The sequence below is a fragment of the Scatophagus argus genome, chromosome 14, assembly GCF_020382885.2.
Source record: "Scatophagus argus isolate fScaArg1 chromosome 14, fScaArg1.pri, whole genome shotgun sequence".
Lineage (NCBI taxonomy): Eukaryota > Metazoa > Chordata > Actinopteri > Scatophagidae > Scatophagus > Scatophagus argus.
Window position 1 is genome coordinate 8,653,023 of NC_058506.1, and position 25,646 is coordinate 8,678,668.

Consider the following 25,646-nt stretch of genomic DNA (forward strand, 5'->3'; position numbering starts at 1 on the left):
GCACTGTGATAAAGAAACCACCTGTCTCTCACAAAATGAATACTTTTCACTATTATTATTGTTAACTATTAATAATTATATAATTACTAGTATTATTCCTTGTTTTGTAATTTCTGTAGTGGTGGGAAGTATAATTTGCTAAAGTACTTACATATTTTGAGGTAAGCATACTTCAGTATTTATGCTACTCTATACTTTTCACTTTTCTGTTTTTAAAGTTTATACTAGAGATATCTAACATTTTTGGCTTTTTACCTCTCATGAAATTGCAGTATCTAAACAAATTGGGCCCCCGTGTCACATGTCACATGTTTAGTTATGAGTTGTTAACGGCACCACCAAAAAATGATTTCTCCTGTAAATGTCATAAGGTTTATTTAAACCTACATTAACAGTTTGTGTCTATCCATCGAATGCAAGTGCAACATTTACCCTCTTTTAGCTCTGTTTTGGTCTCTACCAACATATGCAAGAAAAACTTTATTTTTAGTGCCTTTCATAGAAATCCTGAAGTTTATAACATTGTTAATTATATTTTAGAGAAATCCATAGTTATCTCTGTGACCCTGTGTTTGCTAACAAATGAGACACAAACTAGGGCGAGCTATTTAGCTGCTAAATGCTCCAAAATACCCAGACAACAATTTGAGCCTCTGACAAATTCTAATTGATATTTTTATCATAATGAAATATCAAATCTCTTCTTGTTTGCACTGAGAGAATGTCGTGCTGAGGTTGAATGGGGATAACAATGCCCCAGATTTTTCTTGTGTTCAGCCCCTTGAGTTGGGTCATGTAGGTCTGTTGGAGCATTGTTTGCAGTGTTAGTCTTACTTCATTAAAATATCAGAATTTCTTCCCACACTGGATCTTTGATTTCATTGAGTGCTTATATTGCCTTAACTCACTAGTGCAGCGTTTCCCAACCTTTTCCAACCGTTTCCAACCTTTTTTGAGCCCATCCCATATCTTACTGTACACCTCACTGCACTAGTGTACAGTAAGATATGGGATGTGTGATGTGTGTCCTTGTCTGCTTTGGAGCAGCACGCATTCATTGCGCATTCAGTAAACACAACTGAGGCCTATGTGCTTCAGAAATCTGAGGGTACACCTACATGGCAGCTATGACACATATTAATGAATATCTGTATGCTACATACCTTATGGATATTTTTGTCAGAATGCCTATCCATATGTAGTCCAGCACAAGTGCAGCAGCATCCTGTCTTTCTGCAGCAAAATGCTGTTTTGTTTTTTTTTTTGTTTTTTCTTATTGCAGTTCTGGAAGAGTTCCCACTACTGCTGCATTGTTACTCCAGTGGAGGGGCCTAGAGAGGAGAGTGGTGAGACTGCAGCCTGGCCACATTATCTCTCACATAGAGCTCCACGCCAGTAGAACCAGCCTGTATTCTGCCTCACAACACACTTCACCTACCACATTATGGAGTCCTGAACCGTATAAGTCTGTAATTCTCTGCCTTTTTTTCAAGCCCTGCAGGTTTTTGCTGGATACAATCTTATACTGTTTAATCAAACACAGGGTGGATTAATTTTGGTCTCTCAACATCCTGTAGCACACATTAGATTTAAATTTGGATATTGCTGCTGTGCTTTGCTTTGCTTAGCTGTGTCAGGACCATGCTTACCCCTCCCTGTGCACATATATATATATATATATATATACACACGCACATATGAGCTACATAGAGAAAAAGATGTCATGAAGTAAAGTACAACATACACTTACATGGCTTACAAACCTTCAGAGTTGCGAATGTTAACTTATCCTTTTCTCCTGTAAAAGAAACACCAGCTCTGTAAGCAAAGAAAAACAAGCAGGAGGTGAAGTCCAAAATGGATGAGTAGCCGTCCCTCTTGTCCTCTGCCTTTGTATCTGTACTAGCTCAGATGACACACTCGGTCACATGATCTCAGCTACATCCTTGTTAGCTCTCACAATTCTCCTTTCTTTAGGTATTAAACTGTAAACAATGTCTTAGCATCCCCCTTTTTTATAATGAGCTGAAAAGCCATTATTACCGTGCAGTCATTTTCTATTGCTTTGCATTACTGTAAATAGTTTTTAATGGATGGCGTTCGACACACGTGTCTTAATGAATATATGAATGCTACTTCATGCACTTAAAACTGTACTTTAAAACTGATCAATCAAATTTGAAAACTGACCTAAGCGCTTTTTCCATTGTGTCCTCCGGTGAATAGTGCAGACACATGATACTGGTCAGTGAATGATGTGTTTGTACATTTATGGGAAAGGAGCAGTCCCATCATGAAAAATAGCTTCACACACCACCTCATATCGTGACATTTGCAGTTGCATTACAACAATCACAAGAGAATAATGAACTCCTCAGCATATGCAAGATACTTTGACCTTCTATGTATTGAATCTGACACATGTACACACATGGCCGTGGATGCTGATTATCCTGAGCCAGAGGAATGTGAGTCCCTGCAGGAGCCTGCCTTTCAGGAAAAGAGAAGAGGAGAGGAAAACATTACTCTGGGGAAGGATAAGCACCGTATGAGAGGAAACAGAGTAAAGGGCAAAACAAAGCATGACACTGACATTTTAAACTGTTATAGTAGAATAGAAACTAACTACTGCACTGTTTTCCTCTCCCATCTGTAACTCTGTGATGCTGAGTTTTGACTTCTTGAAGGTGACGTTATCAGTGACAAGACGTGTCTACTTATGAATGGAGCATTTTGATATGGGACTGTGTGTCTGGCCCGGCCCTGGGGCTGCATTACACCACCTCCCCCTCAACCTGCACTGCAGAACTTTTCTCTGATCTTCACAAACACTCTGACAAAAGTGCCTGAGTCTGCATACACGCCCGAGTCAGGAAATGGGGAGGAAGGGAGGGAGGAAGGCAAGCGGGGTTGGGGAGAAGGAGAAAGAGAGAGAGAGAGAGAGAGAGAGAGAGAGAGAGAGAGAGAGAATCAGGGGGATATGGGGGCAGGTGAGGGAGGGGACACAGAGAGATGAGGGAAGAGAGTGAGAGAGAGAGAAAGAGGTGGCATGTAGCCAACAGAGAGGACAGGGAAAAGTTGTGAGATAACCAGAGGGACGGGCAGGGAGAAGAATCTGCTTCACTGGGGCTCTGCTGAAGAGAATGAGCTCAGCAGCTATTCCCCCCTGTCAGTCTGTCTCTCTATGTCTCTGTCTGTCTTTGCATTTGTCTCCCCCCTCTCCTCTCTAACTGTCTCTCGTCCTGGCTGGCTGCTATGTGGCTGTCTCTGCAGTGAAAGTGCTGGCTGGCGGATTCTCCTTGAGTGAACCCTGCCTGTGCGCAGTGAACGTTTGCCGCTCAGCCGCTGTCCTGTCCACACTGACTCAGCTGTGCAAGCAGCCTGCCGGCCTCTAGCTGAGCACCGGCTGCAGCAAGCAGGTAGGCATGACAATCTTGAACTTTACTTAGCATTGAATCATCATTTTTCTTTCAGCTTTAGTCCTTTTACATTCAGGCAAATACAGTATACAGTATGATGTGTAGGCACATGCATGCAAGAAAACTCTGTTTTAAGATTACAGTTTCATAACTTTTTCCTTCTTCTCTCTTATCTCTGTCTGTCTTTCATGTCCTGCTCCTCTGTCTTTTGTCTAACCTACAGTCTCTTCTACAGGAGAGCTGTGGGGGCTGGCAGGCAGGCTCACGACCCCGGGGACTGCTGTAGGCGCAACATTGGGACGTGCCTTATTTGGGGTCCAGACACCCAGATAGCAGCTTCCCGGTTTAATCCAGTATAGCAGAGGGGACGAGCTGTGCTAAAGGATATTCTACTAGCTATCCCAAATCTGGACTAGATCCTGCAGCAGTATTTGGAGGACATCTGGCTGCCATGGAGGTCCAGTGGGTTGGGGTTGAACCCCCGAGGCTGGGCCCTCCGCACACAGCTGTCGGGCTGATATTCTCTGTGCTGCTTGGTAATGCTTATCTCTCACTTTGCGTCACTTCCCTTTATTTGCTACACCATCATTATGCACCAGCTGATGTGCACAGTTCCTCCTCATCTCTTTTTTTGCTGAAAACTTTTTATTCCCTGACTCCTCATTGGCTACTGAAAGCTTATGCCGATGTCCTCATGTAGTTGTGTTGCTGTGCTGGTGTGGCATTTCCATGTCTAACAGTGACCTTCATCTGCTTCTGACCTAGAGAGGTGGTTGCTGGGTTCTGAAGAAGGATTTTGCTTTGGTGACAGGACTAGTTTGCCCTTGATGGGTAGTTTCGTGTGTGTGTGTCTGTGTTGAGATTGTGTGTCTCATTTTAGGAGCAAAATGTGCTGCAGGTTCTGCCTGGAAAGACAGAAAGGACAAGAATATTAATGTTGTTGTTTCATTAAAAAGTAACGGATGGTATGGTTTGGAACAGAGTCTTTGGCTGATAGAGGTAAGAATGTTGCTTCAATCAAACATCTCGGTGCTATCTGTGATCCACATCGGTTTGTGTTTTCGCAAAAGGAATCGTTAGCACAATAAAGTGACCTCGCTCTAGATGAGGCCCTGCCATCCACAACGTTTTGTGCTGGACAGGATGCGTATCTGCAGTAACAGAGCAGCAGTGACTCAGACCAGTGTCCAATAAACCATAAAGCTATTGAGAAGGAGTACTTCACAGCAGCTTTACAGTGAGATAACAGTGGGTATTCAAATTTGAAATTGTTGTCTCAAATAAATTCCCACCTCATTTTCATGAGGCTGATGTTTTTGGATAGAGTTTCAGGTCTGGAGTGTTTCCTTGGAAGAAATGCACAGAAAAAAACATCCCATTCAAATCAACTTTCAGTCTGACAGAAGTTTGATATCCTGCATTAGTCATTGCCTGAGAATAACTATGTTTTGAGTGATATATGACTGTCAATATATGTTGGTGGTTCCTACTTTGATTCCTTAGAGTATATGCATCTTATTTTCTACCCTGCTTGTGTGCGTGAAGCATTAGTGCAGTAAGAACTTACAGTAAGAACAGTAAGTAAGAGCTTGTGCTGCGTGCACAATCCCATTTACACACGTGAACTGATTTGTCAGTGGAAATGTGTTGCCAGGTAAACAGTTCAGAACAAGAATAGCTTTTTCTTGTACACAGCTGTTGTCTTTATTTTTATCTTACCTTTATCTTATATATATATTTAGAAGGAATGAGAAACATGTTCGCCGCCCAGAACCAAAACGCCATGCTAGACTTAATCTGCAGGTGCAGGTGGACAAGTCACAGAGAGAAAGATGCCACAGACGTTGCATCTAAGCCCTGTGTAATGCACTGTGAGGTGGTTTTAGAAGCAGTGAACACACTGGTTCGTTTGTGAAGGTGTGTACAGTGATGAGAAATCAGGCTCAAATGTCTTGATGTATTAAATGTAGATATGAACTTATGTATCTGCATTTTGGCTTCTAGCTTAGGCTGTTCTTGTTCATAGTATTCATTGTTCAGTCTGTTCTGTTGCATCTCAGTTAGTCTGGTTGCCTCTTTGCTGTTCGTTAAGTGTAGCTGTTATTTTTATACGCTTCTGTATGGGTACAGACTCTCTCCACCTCCCTACAGTCGTAGTTTGAGTGTAACTATAGACAAAGCACACAGTAAGCAAAGCTTTTCTTTTGATTATGGCTTTTGTTTATTTTTTCCCTTTATATAATATAATATTAATATTAGACAGGACAGCTGGGCATTAAGATGGAAAAGGGAAGGAGACAGGACTCCCGCACACTCAAGCTGAAATACTGGGGTGCCCCCACATAAACACTGTTGACTGACATCATTATTTATTTATTTATTTATTTTAAATTTTCTGTAAATATTGTGATAATATTGTTATTGTGGAATGTTAATCAAGTAGTAAAAATCAGATCACCACAACCATTCAAGCCTGGAGCTGCCGTCATGTAGAGTCTATGTCTCCTCTCACACCAGTGAATAAGATTGATTCTTGTTCCATCTTAATCTAAAATGTGAAAATCTTTGTGGCGGTCTTAAAGCTGCAAAGAAATTTGTTGGATATATCTGTCAACTTTTGCTTACTGCAGCTGAATCTGTGCTGGTGTCAACATCAGCAGATAAGTAAGATAAGTAGAGAAATGCCAAATTAAGTCTGAGCTCAGTGTGACCACAGCGTACTTAATCCTCCAGAGAGCAAATATCATAATATTGTTTACATCATGTGCTATCATGTTATGTGTGTTGCTTCTTATGCTTAAATTTTAATTTCAAATTTTGAATTAATGTTTATTTTCTCCTAAATATCAAGTTCAGCAATGACTTCAGGAATCCATTTTTTATTGTTTGGCTGTTCTACATTTATTTTAGCAATGATGTGGAGACCATATAGTATTAATCAAATAAGCTATTGTTCTAACCTTGACATATATAGGCCAGAAACTGGAACATCGGTGTTCTACTTTTATCAAAAGCAGCAAAACTTCACCTTACAAAACTTAAATTGGAAATCTCAATAAGAAGTGCTGGACAGAGACAGTGGTTAGTAAGCTACTGATATAATGGGGAGAGATACATGAATGTTACCAGAGACAAAACACAAAGGAGGCCAAGGATCTTGGAAGAAGAATACAGATGCTTTATCATGTAGTTTTGCTCTTGGTCTCTTGTCATGGCTTCAGCTGATAGAGATGGGACAGTTTTATGGAAAGCAAAGATTTTAAAGACACCCAGAGGAGCACACAGTGGAAAATGAAATTAAAATGAAAGGAAATTGAAATGAATGAAAATATCTTAAAAGGTTGTTTAAAAAAGCACCTGACTGACCCTTAAAAATTTGAATGAATCATGAGGAGGGGTGCTGCTGCTTTCTGTTTCCCTTACAGTTTGTGCAAGATCACTGTGCTGCACTGAACCAGCCAAGGAAAAGGTTGGTGGGGTGGGAGTCTGCAAGGTCGCAAGAATGAGATGTGAAGGAGTCAATAACATTCCCATACAGTTTGCCCTGCTTTGCTGTGTGAAGCCGCATCTGTTGTTCTGAGCCATGTAAAACGTATTTGCTGCAGGGGAGCTTGTCGGATGTTGACCTTGACCATGTTATGAGAAAAGCGTAACACAGAGAGACAATTAAAAGACATATTCAGATACAGTGCAGAAAGTGTTACAGTGGAACCACATTCAGCTGTGTCAGTGTTGTGTTTTCGATCTATAACCTCTGCATGGTTCTACGCTACACCTCGTGAGCATGTAGTTTACGTCTCGCACACTAGATGGAAGCATTAAGCACGAGGTAAAAGACCCACAGTGCAGTCTGTCCTCAGCCTGATGGAACTGTATACAGTAACTCTTGCCTACCTGTGACCTTGACACCTGCCTGATCCCAAAACCGAGCAGATGAATGTGAACGATTGAGGAAAATCTCGAATGAATGAGGAAAAAGGAAAAGGTACAATAGAACGTGCCAGCTTTTCTGACTCATCTGCTTTGACTGGTATAAGTAAGGTTTAATCACTGCAACTTCCTGATGCTGCCTGACTGTGCTCCCTGGTGTACGGTTACACTTTTCACAAGGTGCACAGCAGATTTCATGCTCTCCTATCTACAGGAATGTCACAGCAAGGACTTTGGGGTGTCATGTTACTGTGGGTTTGACTAGTCTAATGACAATAATAGAGGTATTATCTAGATATGTTAAAATGTGCATTTAAATGGATAAAAATATTGACCTTCAATGGTAGATTTGATAAATAATCTATAATGTATTCACATTAGATTGATCTGTTAGATACAGTAGATGTGTGCAATAAAACAGTAAGCAAATATGCTTGCTATATTTACTTAAAAATAGGCTAATAACAAAATTGTCCAAGAGATTTGAATGATCAGGTGATTTTATTAAATGAACCATACATTTTACTTTAAGATTCTATGTACATGCATTGTGTGCCACATTTAAGATAAATTAGTCTTGATTTCCAGTGTTTTAGTGTGTATGAGGAAGTTTTATTGTTACTGCAGGAATGTTAAGTCATTCCCATCATTCACATTCAACTTAATGAGCAGAGCAGAGACTTGTTTTGCAATGTGATAACAAAATGAGCCCAAGCTTGTGCACAAGGGACAGCAAGCCTGAAGCTTTTAATTTGGACTCTTTTCAAATGCAGATGTTGTGTTTGGCCTTGTGAATGGCTTATATAGAATGACTCGCAACAAAAGAAATAAAATCAGTCTGCGGTCAGTCATTCTTCTAAAGGCACAAAACTTATTTAGGTTGATACTTTATATATATATACATATTTGTTGATAGTCATGGTGTATTGGATATCGGTGAGGTGAATTATGTTGTTTTGTCACCAAAAAAAAAATATGAATATGCTTATTTGATTTCTAACAGGGAGTCAAAGAAAACTGATAACTGAGAAGTGTTTGCTAAAATGTTGAAACCTATGCTTTAAAACAGATTACTGTGTGCACACACCAGTGCTGCACTATAAAGCTGACCCTCACTGTGTTTCCCTTTCCTCTTTCCCCTCAGGTATGTGGTCAGCTCAGGCCTTGGAGATGTCCGTGGGGAAGATTCCCTTCCTGGAGGCAGTGAACGGCAGCACAGTGATGTTACCTTGCACATACTCCAGCTGTATTGGTATCAAGAACCTCTACTTCAGCTGGCAATTCAACAACAACGGCACCATGCAGAGGGTGAGAGCATTATTGTTGTTAGACGTTCATGTTTGGGTTTTGGTAACTCATAAGTGCTCGCTCTGTAGGACTGACAGCTCATTGGTCCTTTACAGGTGTGTGACTCAGTGATACCTTCAGAGGGGGTGGTGCCACATGTGAAGATATATCGAGAGCGGGTGGAGTTTGTGGGGAAAAACGATAACAACAACATCTCCATCTTGCTGTGGAACATCACCTTTGAGGACGGAGGCCAGTACACTTGTTTTGGACGCAACCCCAAAGAGAAGGGCAAGAACCACAGCGCCATCTTCAACCTCATTGTGGTGGACGAGTGTGAGTGGTCAGAGTCTGTGAGGGAGGGGTCTGATTTATTTTCCTTTCATTACACACATGAATGGTATTCCTATGAGTTGTTCAGTATGCAGAAGACATGCACTTGCTCAGTAATTTTCTACTCCTTTCAGCAATTACAAAGAGCGCAATGGTGTGGAAAACTGCCAAATCTGACAACACATCCCTATAGATATGACCAGTTTAACTATACACACTGACTAATGGGCCAATTACAAATGTGGAACATTTCACTGGGGCATATTTCATGCCTCCACAATGTACACATTGAAGTGAAAATAAACTAAACAATGTATTCATTTATATGTTGAAGATAAAATAAATCAAACTACACATACAAGCACAGACATGTTGAGGTCTGCCAAGAAAAAAATTTGTCTTGGACAAGAAAAAAACAATATAGAACAGAATAATCCTGCAGAGGGAAAATAAATCCTGGGTTGTGGTAGTGAAAGGTAAAATAAATAATGTAGAATTTATGACATATTTGTTTAATTTTGCATTTATTTACTTAGTTATATAAGTCAAATTGAGTCTTTCACAACACATGCACATTTTCTAGTTTAAGCATAAGGTGGTTATAATTATGCTGGTCGCTGGTCCTACATTACATCTAGATTTGTCTCTCCTCAGAATAACAGAATAAATAACAGCAGCTGCTGGTGGTAACTGTGGACAAATGAGGAAGACAATTCCACCACCCAGCCATGCAGATGCTCTCCCAGTGCATTTGATACATGCAGGATAAAAAGAAAATTCACCATGTATTACCAAGACGGTCCTGGGAAAGTGCAGCTGTAACAGTCCAATATGACCAAAGATATGAGCTCTCCATCATTCTTTGTGCATTTTAAATCTGTGTAAATGTGTGTCAGGCAAAGCTGCAGCCTGGGACCACACTGCAGCTCTAATCTCTTGCGGAGGTGCCAACTTTTTTCGATTAGAAGGCACAAAAGGGACCCACGGCTCTCTTACCTGATCCATATATGTTAATTTGCTGGAACTTCTCACTAAAATGTTTATATGTAGATTTTTTTTCTGGTCTTTTGTCAATGTCTGCAGTGAGGGTGGTGGACAACACTCTGGCCACCATGATAGCCTCAGCTGTGGGCGGAGCCATCGCATTGATAATGGGCTTCATGCTGCTCAAGAACTTCACTCTCTTTGTTCTTTCCAAGCTTGAGGAGAAAAAGTGAGTTTTCACAACCACATGGATATACATCAACGACGCCACCATTTTGTTTTGTTTCCCCAGTGTACATCGTTGGTGCTTGGCTGCATGCTTCAGATAGCTCAGATTTTAAGTGTAGCAAGTTTTAACTAACTTCTGTGTTGCTGTGTTTTTTTCTTCCAACCCCACTGCAGTAAGGAGTGCCTTGTAACTTCATCAGGGATCGACAACACAGAAAACGGCCTCTCAGGATCCAAAGCTGATTCAAAACCAACACCAAAAAAGAAATGAGATAGTGCATGTGTGCATATTTATGTACTCACATTTATGTAACTTCTTTGCATATATTTGTATATGCACTTGTGCACACATTCAAATTCATTATTTTCACGTTGGGATCTTAAAAACTCTGCCTGGCTGTGGCCTACAAAGGGGAATATGCACATGTGCACGCATTGCTACCACTTGCGCATGGAACTGTGCAGATGATATACACCTAAAGCAGTCATGAGTACACACGTTATTTTAAATGTGCACACAATTCAGTCATTTACATCTGAACTATAATTGGAATTACCAGAGACAATCTACTTTTGGTTATTTAGAATGAATCTTTTAATTTTTATATATTATTATATATTTATTTCCAAATTTCTACCTGGTCTGAAATTTACCTTTAAGATTTGGTAACTGGGTATGATACAATTTAAACATTTTGTTCATCTAGTCCTTTTATGAAATTATGAAATGTAGCCTGATAGATCAAACTGTGGTAGAAAACATGCTGCCCTGGCAACAGCAGTGATGAAATGTGCAGCATTAATGGTCACAGCACTCTGAATCAAAAAAGAAATAATCTGGAACTTGCAAGCTTCATTTCCAACCCATCAGTTCCTCACTTCATTCAGTAGGCCCTTTAAAATAAATATGTGGTCTTGACTCCCTGTGACAAAGTCATCAACTGGCATATTTAGTAGAATGAAAGTTAACCTGTCCATCAACATTGTATTTTCTGGTTTAGTGTTTGTGCTTTGAACATGAGATGAACATGAGATATTGCTTTAAATAGACGCAGGGGCACATTTAAAAATGCTGTGTAGACATTCATCTCATCGCATGTGCTGTGCAGTGGGTATAAGCTAAGTGATCAGCAAGCTAAGTGCACATGGTACATGGTTTGGTTTCTTTTTGAACCATTAGACCATGTGACCATGTTATTAAATCACAGGTATGTCTGTGTGAATGTGCGTGTATATGTTTTTAAACTGTGTGTGTGGAGGTTGATCACAAAAACAGTATAAAATAGTTGTATATCATTTTTTCACAGTGGTGCACCGGTTAAAGTGTTTTGGTTGCCATGTTGCCACAGCCAGCCAGAGCACATAAAAAATTGAAATTCTGACAGATCTGAAGTCATCTGAAGTCAGAAGAAAAACCCTTTTTTATTTAGGCGCTTGAGATAGGGAAGGATACATTGTAGCTACAGCTGGGCCGAATGCCTCTTTAACTAACACCAAATTTCCAGAAGCTCTTCCACAATATGGTTAACTAATTCAAAATAAGATTTTGATTTGGAAGTCAACAACAGTCCTATCTCACAAATCCACTGATCAATTTGTGAAACAAAGGGTGATTTCATTAGTGCTGACACAAATGTTACTGAGACGGTGTTGAAACATTCAGCCCAGCTCCTCATCCTAGTCCTTTTCTTTGCTTGATATAAAACACAGGTGCCTGTTAGTGCTTTGATGCTCCTCTGCCAGCGAGGACAACTCCATATTGTAAAACAATTTATAAAACTCTGCAAACAGTAATAGTACAAAAAGCTTCTGAGCTGAAATGATAGACAATCCCCTGAAACAATCCCCATCCCCCTAGAAAGTGAATGACCTCTGAAGATGCTGCTTCCATGACAAATAACCACTGCATCTGAAGCATGTGCAACATGGGCCACATTTTAGACACAATGCTAGAAAACAGGAATACACTGTGGGACAACATGTTCCAGTACACTAACGCTGGTAGCATCAGCTCTGAGGTTAACTGTAAATCCCATTTTATGCTGTGCTAATTTCATCGTGCTAACCCTGGCTAAGGCTAAGCACTATTTGGTGATGTGGCCCTGGATACTGTATGCCTGGATCAGACTCACAGTCTGTTTAGTATCTGCATTCTTTGTGGAAATGGTTGGTTTTTCCCTAACACTGTCAAACATTCATTTTGTCAGTGTTTCATTCTTTGCTATAAATACTATTTACCTACTGCATTGCAGTGAAAAAGACAAACTTAGATGTTCTGCCCATGCATACAGTAAATAATCCATAGATTCATAGTTTAAATGGGATCAGGTCTCAGACAGCAGGCTGAGTAGGGGGGCTGTGGTTCACGTATAAACTCTGTCTAGGCAGGAAATAAGACAAGTGATGCTCTCCACATCGCCAACCGACTGTGCCAAACAGGGACGAATCCAACTGAGCATCACACTAGGAGATGAATGTATCTGCATCAAACAGTGAAATACAGTTTCACCTGCATTTAAAATAGGTTTCACATTCACGACACTGAATGTCTGGCTTTAAAAAAGAAATACCTCTGGACAGATGTGTGAGCAAACACTGTATCAGGTCAGATATAAACGTACCTCCCGAGTCACAACAGGTGTTGAATGTATACTGTATGGTAAAGTGTGAATGTCTGGTGGTTTCTGACACTTGTTGTTAACAATAATAATTATGTGCCTCCACCTTAAAGTGACTCTAGTCATTAGTCACTGGCTTGAAGCAATACTGTAAAGTGGGTGCTTTGGGCACTTTAACATACGTATGTTTTTGTGCATGTATAATCCAAACCAGTGTCGGTTTGTCACGCTGATCATCCAAGTGAGATGAAAATAAACCAAACAGCACACGAGGAAATAGCTGGGTACCAAGATTGTAGAAGGTCTCATGAAATGATCTTGTTAGTTAGTCAAAGTGATGTAATTAGACAGCATAAGATGCCGCTGGATAAATTCTAAAGGGGTACTTTTGAGAAATGCACTTATCTGCTTTCTTATGAGAAGATTTACCTCATTTAGACGAGCAGTTTGTTAGCTTAGATTAGCATAAAGACTAGCTGTCCTGGGTCTGTCAATAGGAAACAAAATCACCCACCAGCACCTCTGAATCTCACTAATAAACACATTATATCTTCAATGTTTTATATGTACAAAAACTGAAGTGTAAAGATTTCAAGTTTTTACACAGGAGTGAAGTGTAGGAGTATTTCTAGGCACAGTGACATAATGGAGTTTTCGCTGTTTGAATGATAAGCGCGCAGTGAAGACAACACTCCAGAAATTAAACAGACAAAGCATAACGGGTTAATTACATTTAAAGTTGTTGATAAGCTAAGCTAGGCTAACCCTCTCCTGGCTCCAGCTCAGACAGGAAAGCACATAAACTTGTTTCCTAAAATGTCGAACAATTCCTGTTCTAAAAAATTAATCTGTAAGATTGACAGAAAGGTAAAATTGCGTCATCATTTCATTGCATGGGACCTTTGAGAAAGATATTACAGGCACATAAGGTGCAAGAAATATTATGGTATTTGTCATATGTACTGTACGTTTACCATATTCTTGTTTGCCTTAAAAGAGAAAATCCACCCTCCAGCAGGACTATGAATTGTATTGTCAAGAAATCAGGTGTTAACTTCTGGCGCATTGCTGTGACTTTGGAAACATGAAGACCATTTGATCAAATGATTTCATACCAATATCTGAATTTAGCTGCTGAAGAATGGATTTTCTCTCTGAAAAATTACACTTGATTTAAAGAGTGATTTTTTTTTTTTAATCACGTCTTCCTGAATGAATGAAGTGAGATGTGTTTGGATTGAGGTTTTATCCGTGAGGGCCTTATGATGACAAGCAACTCTATGCAAATCATAACAGAAGTGACTGTCACTCTACACCTCTGAGTTACCGTGACAGGTCTGTGAGCAATACAACAGTGCGAGATGTCCTGATCAGGGAGTTGTGATGACAGGATGCAGGGTGAATGGGGAACATTGAGAGAGGAGCGTGGAGTGGACTGGAGCCCCTGTACTCAGTCAGACCCTGCAGAGCATATGGACTCACCAAGTCATACTCCGCCGCTACTCTGCACAAATATACAGCTAAAATGTTCTGGCTCGCTCTCTAACAGTGGCTCCATTTTCAGCCTCTCATCTGTTCATATCAGCTGTTGATCTCTTTATTATAGAAACATGAAATCTAATAAAGTTTTGACTAAAACCTGTCCTGTCCTGTCATGGTGGTTCATATCTGATGACGTGCGACGCTCGACGTTTGACAGCAGTGCCTCCTGTTGGGCTGAGGGAGGAAGAACAATGAAAACAGATGGCTGCTCAGGTAAACCTGCACAACAAAGAAAATGCCTCTATGTTATGCATCTGCTTAAAAATGTCACTATTGGTGGCTATCGATACCATTTGACGCTATTTGTCTGGCCCCAGAGGGTGTCATCGGGTTTATCTGATTTGAATGCAAGAAAGATCTGACTAAAGATGCAATCAAGCTGAATTATGGGGTGGTTTCACACAAAACACAAACTTTAGAGAAGTGGAAAACTAGAGGACCCCTTTAAACCCCACAACATGCTGAGTAAAGGTAAAGAAATTGTTATTTTTTTGTCAATAAGTTAACATTACAACAACATCCAAAAGATTATCCTTAAGATCACTATTTAAAGTCGTCTTTCCTGTTTGGGGTTTTGGAGTGAGGAAGTGTTCAGACGTCTGTTACTGGTTAGGTTTTTCTTTTATGTTCACCCATTGGAAAAATCTGAATTATTCATCCATCCATCCATTTTCTATACCGCTTATCCATCAGAGCTGGAGCCTATCCCAGCTGACTACGGGCGAGAGGCGGGGTACACCCTGGACTGGTCGCCAGTCAATCGCAGGGCCAACACACAAAGACAAACAACCACACACTCTCACACTCACACCTAGGAGCAATTTAGAGTAGCCAATTAACTTAATGTGCATGTTTTTGGTATTGTGGGAGGGAGCCGGAGTACCCGGAGAAAACCCACGCAGGCACAGGGAGAACATGCAAACTCCACATAGAAGGGCCCAGACCGGGATTCGAACCTGGAACCCTCTTACTGTGAGGCGGCAGTGCTAACCAGTGCACCACTGCACCCGCCCTTTGAATTATTCAATAAAAGATATTTCCACATGCAAAAGGGTTTTGCACAAAGAAATATGCAAAAATGATTGTTTGATCAGGTATGATGGTGTGTCTATCAAATATGTATTAAATTACCTGTTGTATTCCTCCTCTTTTTAGTGCAGATCTAGTTCTCTGGGAGTCTCCCTTTATACATTCTGTGAAACAAGGCATCATACATTATAAACGGTATGCATAAAATAGAAAATCTTCACATTAGAATTTGTTTTGTTTTCTTTTTTGTTTGTTTTTCTTAGCGGCGCTCAGTGTACACAAAACACTACAGCAAGGCTTCCTTTTATAATATGCGGAAGTTGTTCTAAAAAGATGACAAACATGATCACATCTGCACCTACAAGGTCATGTAATACTGAAATACTGTGCAGAACTGGACCCACCTGCATGTGTGAGTGTAGCCAGCAGGTGTCAGCAGTGACCTGCATGTGGAGCCTGAACCTCCGGTCAGAGCACAGCGCAGCGCAGCGGCCGCTGAGGCAGGAAAGAAGCTGCTGCTAACTTAACTTTTCAGTCACTGACCTCTAAGTGATGGGCCTCGAATATATATGTGCAGATGTTGGGCAGATTTTTACCGCTTGTGCTTTATTTATTGCTATTGAGGCTGCTGTCTTATGTATGTAGAAAACGTTTTCGCTCATAAGATTATATGAATCATAATTAATATAAGACGGGGAACATAAACTATATGTTTAATAGTTTCACAGTTTCATGTAGACTTAATGGATCCCACTAATAGAATGCACGTCTTTTGTTATTTGTTCCCGTCTGTTTTCTGTGATCTGAAAGGAAAACTCAAAACAAAACATTTGCCAGCCTCATGGCCTGCTGTGTGGCGTGTGGACATGTGTGAGGGGTGTGAATAAATTGCACGCTATTAAGTGTGTACTAAAATATTAATTAAACCCAATGGGATATAGTTAAATTTTATTGAAGGCATAGCAGTGGCAGAAAGAGTCTCTGTCAGCCCTCTGTTAACAGGTTTATCTATCAACTAAAATTACACTGCATTTAACACAAATGTCTTTTCACAGCTAAATCATCCTCTCATGGTTTGCTTTCACCGGCCTTTCTGTGTCTGGAGATTGTGCGGCTGTTGCAGCAGAGGATCATTTTTCAGATCCACCTCTGGCATCCACAGTGACTTTAAATATTCTATGAACTGGGAGTGTCCTGCAACTTACCCTCCTAATTTATGCTTATGCAGGGGGAGCTTTTCACACCAGGCTCAACGGAGCCACACAGGCTGAAAAGGAGAGAGTGAAAGGGGGGGATAGTGATGCAGAAAGTTGCTTATTGTCCTTTTGGGATTCCCTGAAATCTTTCAGAACTGTTTTGATTTACTTGCTGTGTTTTGTTTACCTGCTTTGTATAAGTGTGTTGCCCCACACCCCGCTATACTCCCTTTCTCTCTCCTCTCCTCCATCTGCAGTGCACATCTGTGCGCAAATGTCTACGCACGTTTCACGGCTCTGAAAGACAAAGAAAAAGAGTCTTTAGTCAGTGGTGTTGCTCCACGTCCCTGACTAATGTCCAAATTCAGAGGAAGAAAAAAACACGAATACATTTTAGAGTCTTCTTAGCAGCCTGTGCGGCCGTTGTAGATCCATATTGCGCAAAGAAACACGGTCATCAGGGGCGCACAGGTGGGTGCGCTCTCCAAGGTGCCAACAGATCTCACTGCGCAGCTCCACCGCTCACACAAACTGGCAAATTGGACCCAACTGGACCACAATCCCCAGTTCAGTTCGGCTTTACTGTGACCCGTCGTTCTGCGGTGTTTGATTTAGGGAGGATGCATTTGTATGCACAGTAGTCTTGGGAGGAGAGGAGGGGACATGGGCGGGGCTGAGGCGCCTCTCATTTCCCCTCCATGCTTAACGGGGCAGCAGGGCTGGAGAGACCTCCGGGGAGCACAGTCGCCAGTCCAGCACGGAGACCCGCCTGGCCAAAAAACCGCGCCTCACACTTGCCAGGATTGCCAAATATTCCTGAAAAATATACCTGCTATTTATGGCATGTGGCTTGTAACTTTACTCCTGCTGTACTCTCTCCAAGAAGGTAAGAGAAAAAGAAATGCTTGAAATATTTTACATCTCCTGCTCACTGAGTATTGGAGTCTTACTGTTGAAGGACTGTTCAAGTTGAAGGACAAGTGATAACTAATCGAAATTAATTCCTTTGTATCTCTGAATGGTATGCTTATATGTGGCTTGCGCTTTAATGTGTCATCGGAAGCCTTGTGATGAGGTATTGATTGAAAATTATTCTCTCAATCAAAATGTATAAAGGTGCTGCAGCCGAACAGGTAGATACGGAGAAAGTAAAGGTGTAAAGTGATTTTTGTTCCTTTTTCCTGGACTGTGTCGTGGTTTTGTGAGCGGCCCGTGGTGCCTCAGATGGTGCTGATAGCACGGATTGTTTTCGCATTACCAACTCCAGTTATGAATATGTAAAATGGCTGAATAGGGAGAATGAGGTGCAAATACAGAGGGAGGGTGAGAGAGAAATGAAAACATGCATCGGCCTGTAATTATGTCAATTTTAGAGCAAATTCACTCAAATGTGGCGCATCTGTAAAGTTTTGAGGGGAATTCTTGTGCTTTTTGATATCAGTGTGCTCAAGCTGTGCAGGATTTGCTAATTGCAGCTGTTTTGATGGACTATATTTGGCACAAGCGCTCAATTCCACAGAGACGCTTTTATTTTATTTGATTTTTTTTAGGGTGAGATTTTTAGGGTCTTCTTCTTTTTCTGTGTGATGGCAAATCGTTGCCTTTATAAATTCAATTACAAATACAGCAAAAGGGCCCCTTTTTTCTTCCACGGCCTTATTAGTTTAATGGACCTACACCCACATAAAGGCCATAATTAGTGCATTCAGGTTTGTCCCCCTTTCATTCATTTGGCCTCTTCATTTTCCCCCTTTTGTTGAATTGTATTTATAGAAATCAAAGGAGGTCCATTTGTTTAAATGGGTTCATTTTTCTGTCTTGTTCAGTATATGCAGCAAATCCCTGACCCTATTGCAAAGTTGATCTTCTGCTATTACAGTGCATTATAATAATCCTGACCAAATCTGCGTCGAAAATAACAGAAGTTCAACACTGTCTCCGCATGCGAGCTTTTTTCTGGGCCTTTGTGTAACCTGTCTGTTTGGAGCCATGTTTGCATGCTGTTTTGTCTTTATTAGCACATGTTCTGAGAAGGTGTAAATGCATTTATGAAAAAGTACAGCATGTGGATTGGCTGAAAGGAGGAATACGGCAATTCTCGATGCAAACGAATTGATCAAAATAGGCCATTTTAAGTTGTTACATGTTCTCACGTTGGATTTGGTTTTCGTTCCTTTTTTTTATAGACTATGCTGCAATCAGCAATTAGCTACATATGTGTCATTGTTTTCCATGGTGTGTTTTACTCATCTCTCTTAAATTCACTGCATTTGCTAAATATCTGATTTTAATTTGTAGCACTTATTCAACGTGAACAATGTGATTTCAGAAGAAAATCCTCCTGGGTGCATTGCATTTTTTTCTGCGGAATCATATTAATATGCGCAAATATATTTCACCAAATGAGAAAGTCCAGGGGCGTTGGTGGGTGCAGATTATAGACTTGCCCGGTCATGTCCCTCACTAATAGCGCACCTGGACCCCGCGACGTGCTCGCGCGCCAGTGCGTGCATCATGGCTCGTGTTTCTCTCTTTCTCTGTGTGTGTGTGTGTGTGTGTCGGCGAGCGCGCGAAGATGAGAAGTGAAGGGGACACCCCTCTTAGTTACGTTGGTAAATGTTGGACAATTTTGGATATTATTTCTGCAGGAGCTGAACTGAAAGTTCGCCCACCTATTTACAATTTTTTAAAAAGTAAATAAAAAAAATTCTGTTAAAAAAAATCCATCCTCACTAAGAATTAAAATGTTGTTAAATTATGTCACACAGGTTTTGGAGGAAATCAGGTTGTAGGGTAATTAATGGATCTTTTTATAAACAAGTGCTGGAAGGGTAATAATAGTTAACCAATTAAAGCACAACCTGCAATTTTTTCCCCATCCATTTCATACTTTATATCCATTTAATACTAGATTGATTCCGTGTTTTTAATTGGTGATTTGAAAACAATAAGTTGAGTTTTCTTCTAGCTATCATTTTAAATTTCAGATTCAGATGTTTACTGAAATCGTGGATCAATTAACTGCATGCAGGCTTGCGGCAGGCCCATGTTGAACTTTTAAGATTTAAAACTAATTTATTAAAGAAAATGAGAAAAACAAATTGTGCAACATTCAAAGAATATAACTTGAATTTTAATTTGAGGTGTGTGAGGCAATGTAGTGATCCCTCACCCTGACACAGTCTTGTCATCTCCACTGCTCACCCGCTACAAATAGAAATATGCCCCCCCCAAGTCCAATTCCCTGTGCTGCCTTTGCAAGGCTGCACAATTAACGCTGCAATCTGAGCTATAGCCACCACTCAATGACAGAGCTGTGTGGTCCACAGGGGTGCCAATCATTACTCATGCAGGGCACAGACCTACATTTTTTTTTTCCCACTTCAACCTGGTACTATTTAATTTAAAAAAAGTTTTGAAGAGGGTTAAAGGAAAAATCTCACCTTGAGTTCTCAGTGGGATTTTGGTTCCAACTCAGTTCCTTCAAGGGCCATGATACATGATTTAAAACTGTGCTCTAACAAAAAATATGAGGAAAAAGAAATACCTTGTGACCACGGGCTGTTGTTTGAGATTTTTTTTAATGATCTGACGCTCGATCAAACAACTTGACTTTGATCACCTACACTTTTAACTATAAAAACCAGCTATTCATTACACATATCAGTTATTCTTTACAAATCAAAACAGAAAAAATATCTGCACTCAAATGTTGATAACTGTTGTTGCCAAATGGTGCTTAAAGTGTGCTTGTTGTAAGACTGTCAGCAGGGAAATGCAGCTCGTTGCACTTCCCAGATCACCAACAGGATGTCACAGCTCTGTCACTGGCATTCCTGATCTCCCATTTGTCCTTAAATCTATTAAAATCCCAAATGAAATTATGAATAAGAACAAATCAGTTATAAAAAAAGCCAAATGAACACCATCGACAGTGAGATTTTTTTCCCCCCCAAACAAGAAGTCTGCGCCTCACCACACTGATGCTAAATTGAGGCAGAGCTCCTCCAAATTTTATTGGATGCTGGAGCTGCACATTTTCAGAAGGAGGGTGTGTTCAGCAAATGTCAAATCTCTGAAGCCGGTAGTTGTTTTTGTTGGATCTCTCTCTCTCTCTCTCTCTCTCTCCATCTCCATCTCTCTCCATCTCTCCCTCCCACCATCGCTTCCTCTCGCAGTAACTCCCCTCCCTCTCTTTCCCTCATCACTAGGCAGAATTAAAGGTTGGGGGAGGGGCAGTTTATGCAGACTGTGCTGGGACTTGTGATCCACAGATTTGATATTCACATTAAGAGAGAAACTGGCTGCTTTGATGTGAGGGGGAGCAGGTCCCAGGGGACTGCTGAAGTAGCACACTTTTTTTTTTTTTTTACTGACACAGCACAGTCCATGGGGTTGGGTGGGGTGGGGTGCTGGAGGTGCCTGTTTGGTGGTGGGTGGGGTGGTGTGGGGAGCATATTGTTGGGGACAGAATGTACAGAAAGACAGTAGGTGGGCAGCAGCAATACCCCTTTGCTGATTAGATGTAACCCCCCCCCCCCACACACCCACACCCACACCCACACAAACACACACACCCACCAACCACCTACTTATGCCAGACCCCTGAGGATTATCCTTAAGATTACACCTATCTTTATCCCCCCCACAACCACACCAATATTCAATTCACACCCCTTCTTACAGTGCGTCACCTCCCTCTTCCTCCTCTGCTGCTTTATGTTTCAATTCTCGTGCCAATCCCCACCCACAAAAAAACTTGCAACTTTCTACCCCAAAAACACCTGAAGGATGGGTGATGGAGAGATGGCAGGGGGAGAACACAGGAGTTACAGTCTAGTTGTTGGAAATGAAGCTGTTTCCAAAATAGCACACAGTCAATGAGAGCAGAGAGAGGGTTTTGACAGTTCACAGTTCACTGATGTGCATGTCGTGTCTCGGTTAAGTCGAATCCTACATTTGACCTTTATCACACATCACTAAATCCAATAAAGATGAAATGCTGTGAAAATTATTTTGCCATAAGAAAGAAATGGAGAGGCAGAGATGGGTTGCAGAGAAGAAGAAGGAGAGGGAGAACATGGGCACAGGGAGCTCTGGGTGTGAGAACGTATGTGAAACACTGGCGGTTCTTGGATTTGTTTACCTCCTCATCACAATACAGTTGTGTGTGCTGAGTGCGTGTGTGTGTGTGTGTGTCTATGTGTACACTCTTGTGCACACTCACATCCTGGAGAGGTGTAGATCAGCTGCATTATGCATGATGAAATCTTGCATAGGTTATGACTTGTGCCTCTCTGACATACATATTCATGCGAGGCTCTCTGGCAGGATGTATAAAATAGTGGCTGCGACTCTGACAGCTTAAGCTTTATCTCCAGCAGTGCCGTCAGTGCTCCAACACCTTCCAGTGAGGGTCGGCTTCTCTCCGTGCCTGAACGAGGTAGACGAATCCTCCTGGGAGCAGGAGCTCCACAGCTGTGGTCAATACTGCTATCAGAGTACTGACTGTCCACACGTTGCTTGAGCTTAATCTTTGCAGACGTGCACCACTGAGAAAAGTGGTGTCACTGAAATGAGCAAGGGCACCACTTGTCTGGGATATAGCTTTCTCAAAGTGTTAAAGCACACTTGCAGATTTCATTGTATTTCTGTCAGTTAAGGCAGTATAAATTATTATGGAGCTGAAATGATTAGTCATTTAATCAGTTATCAGTTGACATAAATTGAACTCATTTGAAGATCTTTTATGAAACCTCAACATGGACTCTGGGAACTTGCAGAGTTGCAGCCCTGGATCAACAAACATAACCTGGCAGAACTTTAGGACAGAGATAAGCAAGAAACCAGTGTTCAAACTCAGCATTATTTTTGTGGTCTCAATGTGTTGATAATAATATATTTATTCAATTTGTTAACTGCATTATTTCACCGGTGAACAAACATCATCATATGGTGTCAGATATGTATTTCCTTTATCCTTTATGATCTCTTTATGGTTTTGTGAAAAGTTGACTGATGGAAATTAAACATTAATTTGCCAAAAAAAAAATTAATAAAATAAAATAAATATGTTGATAATGGGGTAAACCAGAATTACATTTATATTAAATTGACCTGTTTAGCTTGCTACCTGAACTGTAACAACCAAACAAACATTTTTTGATCCTTAAATGTTACCTGAGCTGTTGCACCAGTGACATAGTTTCCTGTACTGATGTACTTGTGGTCGTGATGGCATAATGGCTCAGTTTGATCATGATGAGTATATCACTACTGAAAGGTTCACCATCATAAACTGTAATTTCCCAGCCTGGGATCAATAAATTATATCCATCTATCTATCTATATACATGTTGAACAGTTGTACTTTAGGGTCAGCTGACTCAACCTGAATTTCATTAGCCATAGCAAAGCTGTGTTTATTGTGCAGTGTCTGTTGTTTACATAAATGTTGGTACATGTGGCATTTTGTATTCTTGTCACACAAGCTGTCTATACAGGTTGGCACAGGTGCCATGTAATGGTTTGACTGCTGGTTTAAATGGAGTGGAAACTCTACCGACCTGGCACCTGCCAGGACCGTGCCAGGTGGGTTTTGGACCACATCCAGAGGAGTGTGCTAACGTCGCTGTGCCTGGCCACACCTAACCAAAGAGCAGTTTTTCCAGCCTATTACTGACTGGCTTCATCACAGCTGGCTCTACTAAACTGTATGGTTATGAAATAAACACTATTTACATGCACATTCTGTGGGCAGCCTATTTGTTCTACTTTTTACCTCTTTTAACACTTCAGCAACATTTTTTGCAACCTGAAAAGATTTGAGACAGTATGGCGAGATTTGTTGAGGCGTTTGTTGACTTGAAGTTTCTAAATTTGAACTCTTTGGTGGGTCACTGCTGTTAGCTTAAATTGTTGCATTGTTTTTTTTTTTTATTATTCAGTCACAGCTTTCAAGTGCCAGCACCACCATGGCAACCCAGTCCGTCTCCTCCCAGTGTGACAGAGCGCTGAGAGCTGCTTTTGGACTGTGTATGTGTTTGTGTGTATGCATCTGAGTGTGTGTGTGCACGCATGTGTGTGTGTTGGGAGAGTGCGTGTGTGGTTTGCCTGGTTTTGTCAGGCTCTGAGTGGTGGGAGTTTACTCTGATCCCCTTTCTATTCCACTTCCCGTTCCATCAGTACCAGTGCTCCCCAGCCACCCCCAGTGCCCGGGCCCCCAGGCCATATAATCTACTGTATAAGAGGTTCTCCCGCACCCCCACCCCCCCCCCCCCACTCCTGAGCTCTCAGGGTGACCCCCTCACTCCTCCACTTTAGTCCTGTCCCCCCATTGGGAGATTATAGATATTGCAATCTTTAATATGGGCTTTATGCTCAGGGGCCATTATCAGTAATCTGCAGAGGGGAGGGAGTCTGACCTGGTTTTTGCAGCCCACCACTGGACTGCCAGACACATTTTCATATGCCATCTGTAACATTCTGCCCAGCTTTATCAATCTATACTGGGGACAGTAGCACTTCTTTGAAAGGAAGCTGGAATTAACGAACCTTTGTAAACGGAAGAGATTCTCTCTTCGATCTGGTGTCCTGAGCTTAGTGCCAGCACACTGACACTGTGCATGGTGATGACTGATTCTGCCAGGCTTTATTTGTTTATTTGTCTACATCAGCCATAGCTTAAGTCACAGCTTAAACAAAGTCTAAATGTTTGAATGCGCTGGATGATCACATACGATATTTGTTTTCACTCCTGATTTCTTGGTTTTAGTCCAGAAGGACTCAAAGTGTGATGGACAAAACATAACACTTGTTGTTCACACAGATGGTTTTGATGTTTGTTGCGACTGTTTCCAGTCTTGTGCTTTGTGCACCTGTGAAAACTTTATACTGGACCAAGTAATGTGAACAATAGGGAAATTTGTAGATTTTTCTGTTTCCTTATCCTTACAGCACAGTTTCATGATTATTCAACCATAATATGACAAAGCTTCTGTCATGTACCATCATAAAGAGCTAATTAGTAATAACGGATGATGTAATGACCTATCTTAACTTAATAATGTTGGCAGGGAGCACCTGTGATCGATGTGCTGCTTGTTAGGTCATTTAAAGTGAGTGTGCCAAAGTCGGATGACAGATGATCTGAACCACAGAGCAGTGAAAACATTTTAGATTTTTAAGAAAAGTGTTTTTTTTAGAGCTAAAACTATTACTCAATTAATAGATTAGTCAATCGGCAGAAAAATATATATAAATAACCAAATATTTTGATAAGGAATTTGAATTTGAAGTTTTCCAAGCACTCCCTAGCTGTAGCCTCTCAGTGGTGAGACCATAAAGTGAATATCTGAGTTTTAGTCAGACACAAGAAGCACTTTGATGACATCATCTTCAGATTTAGGAAATCAGGGCAATTTTGTGACACTATGTTGACCAATATGATCATTGTAGAGGTCAATCACTAGTCCAAAAGTAAGATTTTATGATTTATCAAATGTCAATTAAGGAAATTAACACTGAATAATTCAGTTTAATCAATCAAAATTTTAATCACTATATATTAAAACCACTGACAAAATGTGTAATTCAGATCAATTTTAAGTGATATATATTGACAATGTTATGAAACCTCAGCAGTATCAACAAGCAGTATTTAATAGGTGTGAAATATAGAGGAAAATGATTGCAATCCCTTTGATAAAAAAAAAAGAAACAAAACACACACACATAGCAGTATACTGAATGCTAATTCTATTTAATTTGTAGACTTTCTGGCCTGAACTGAGCATTAGCAGGATGAACATGTAGTGGGATGGTGTGTGGGCCTATTAGATGAGATAATTTATAACCAGTGGTGGTTAACACACACACACTCTTTTCTTTCTCTTCTAATCTTTCTTATAATGACCCCAAATTTGAGAGCCCCCCCCCCCCCCCCCCCCCATTCTCCTTTCTCTGTTGGAGCTATATGTGTTTAATCTGAGTGCCAATGAAGAACATTCCTGTACATGTGTGTTTGTGAATTTGTACGTGTGTGTGTGTGTTAAATATGTAAGGAGATTAAATAGACTTAA

The 25,646-nt window shown here is 40.8% G+C and overlaps 2 protein-coding genes across 3 annotated transcripts in view; both read left to right on the top strand.

Moving 5' to 3' along the window:
* Positions 1-3,006: 3,006 nt before the first annotated feature.
* scn4bb (sodium channel, voltage-gated, type IV, beta b) lies at positions 3,007-11,208 on the top strand. Of its 2 annotated transcripts, none has more exons than XM_046411841.1 (6): positions 3,007-3,419; positions 3,643-3,955; positions 8,494-8,657; positions 8,753-8,972; positions 10,053-10,182; positions 10,356-11,208. In XM_046411841.1, the coding sequence occupies exons 2-6, from the start codon at positions 3,871-3,873 to the stop codon at positions 10,450-10,452; spliced, it is 696 nt and encodes a 231-aa protein (XP_046267797.1). In that variant the 5' UTR covers positions 3,007-3,419; positions 3,643-3,870; the 3' UTR covers positions 10,453-11,208. The 2 variants fall into 2 exon arrangements, with proteins under 2 accessions (XP_046267797.1, XP_046267795.1); XM_046411839.1 differs by having other exon boundaries at positions 3,655-3,955.
* A 5,837-nt stretch (positions 11,209-17,045) lies between these two features.
* Positions 17,046-25,646, top strand: part of LOC124071021 (Down syndrome cell adhesion molecule-like protein 1 homolog) — a 49,304-nt gene continuing 40,703 nt past the window's right edge. Inside the window, 2 exon segments of the mRNA XM_046411443.1 lie at positions 17,046-17,342; positions 17,344-17,452. Coding sequence (XP_046267399.1) covers positions 17,265-17,342; positions 17,344-17,452 — 187 coding nt within the window. The 5' untranslated portion in view covers positions 17,046-17,264.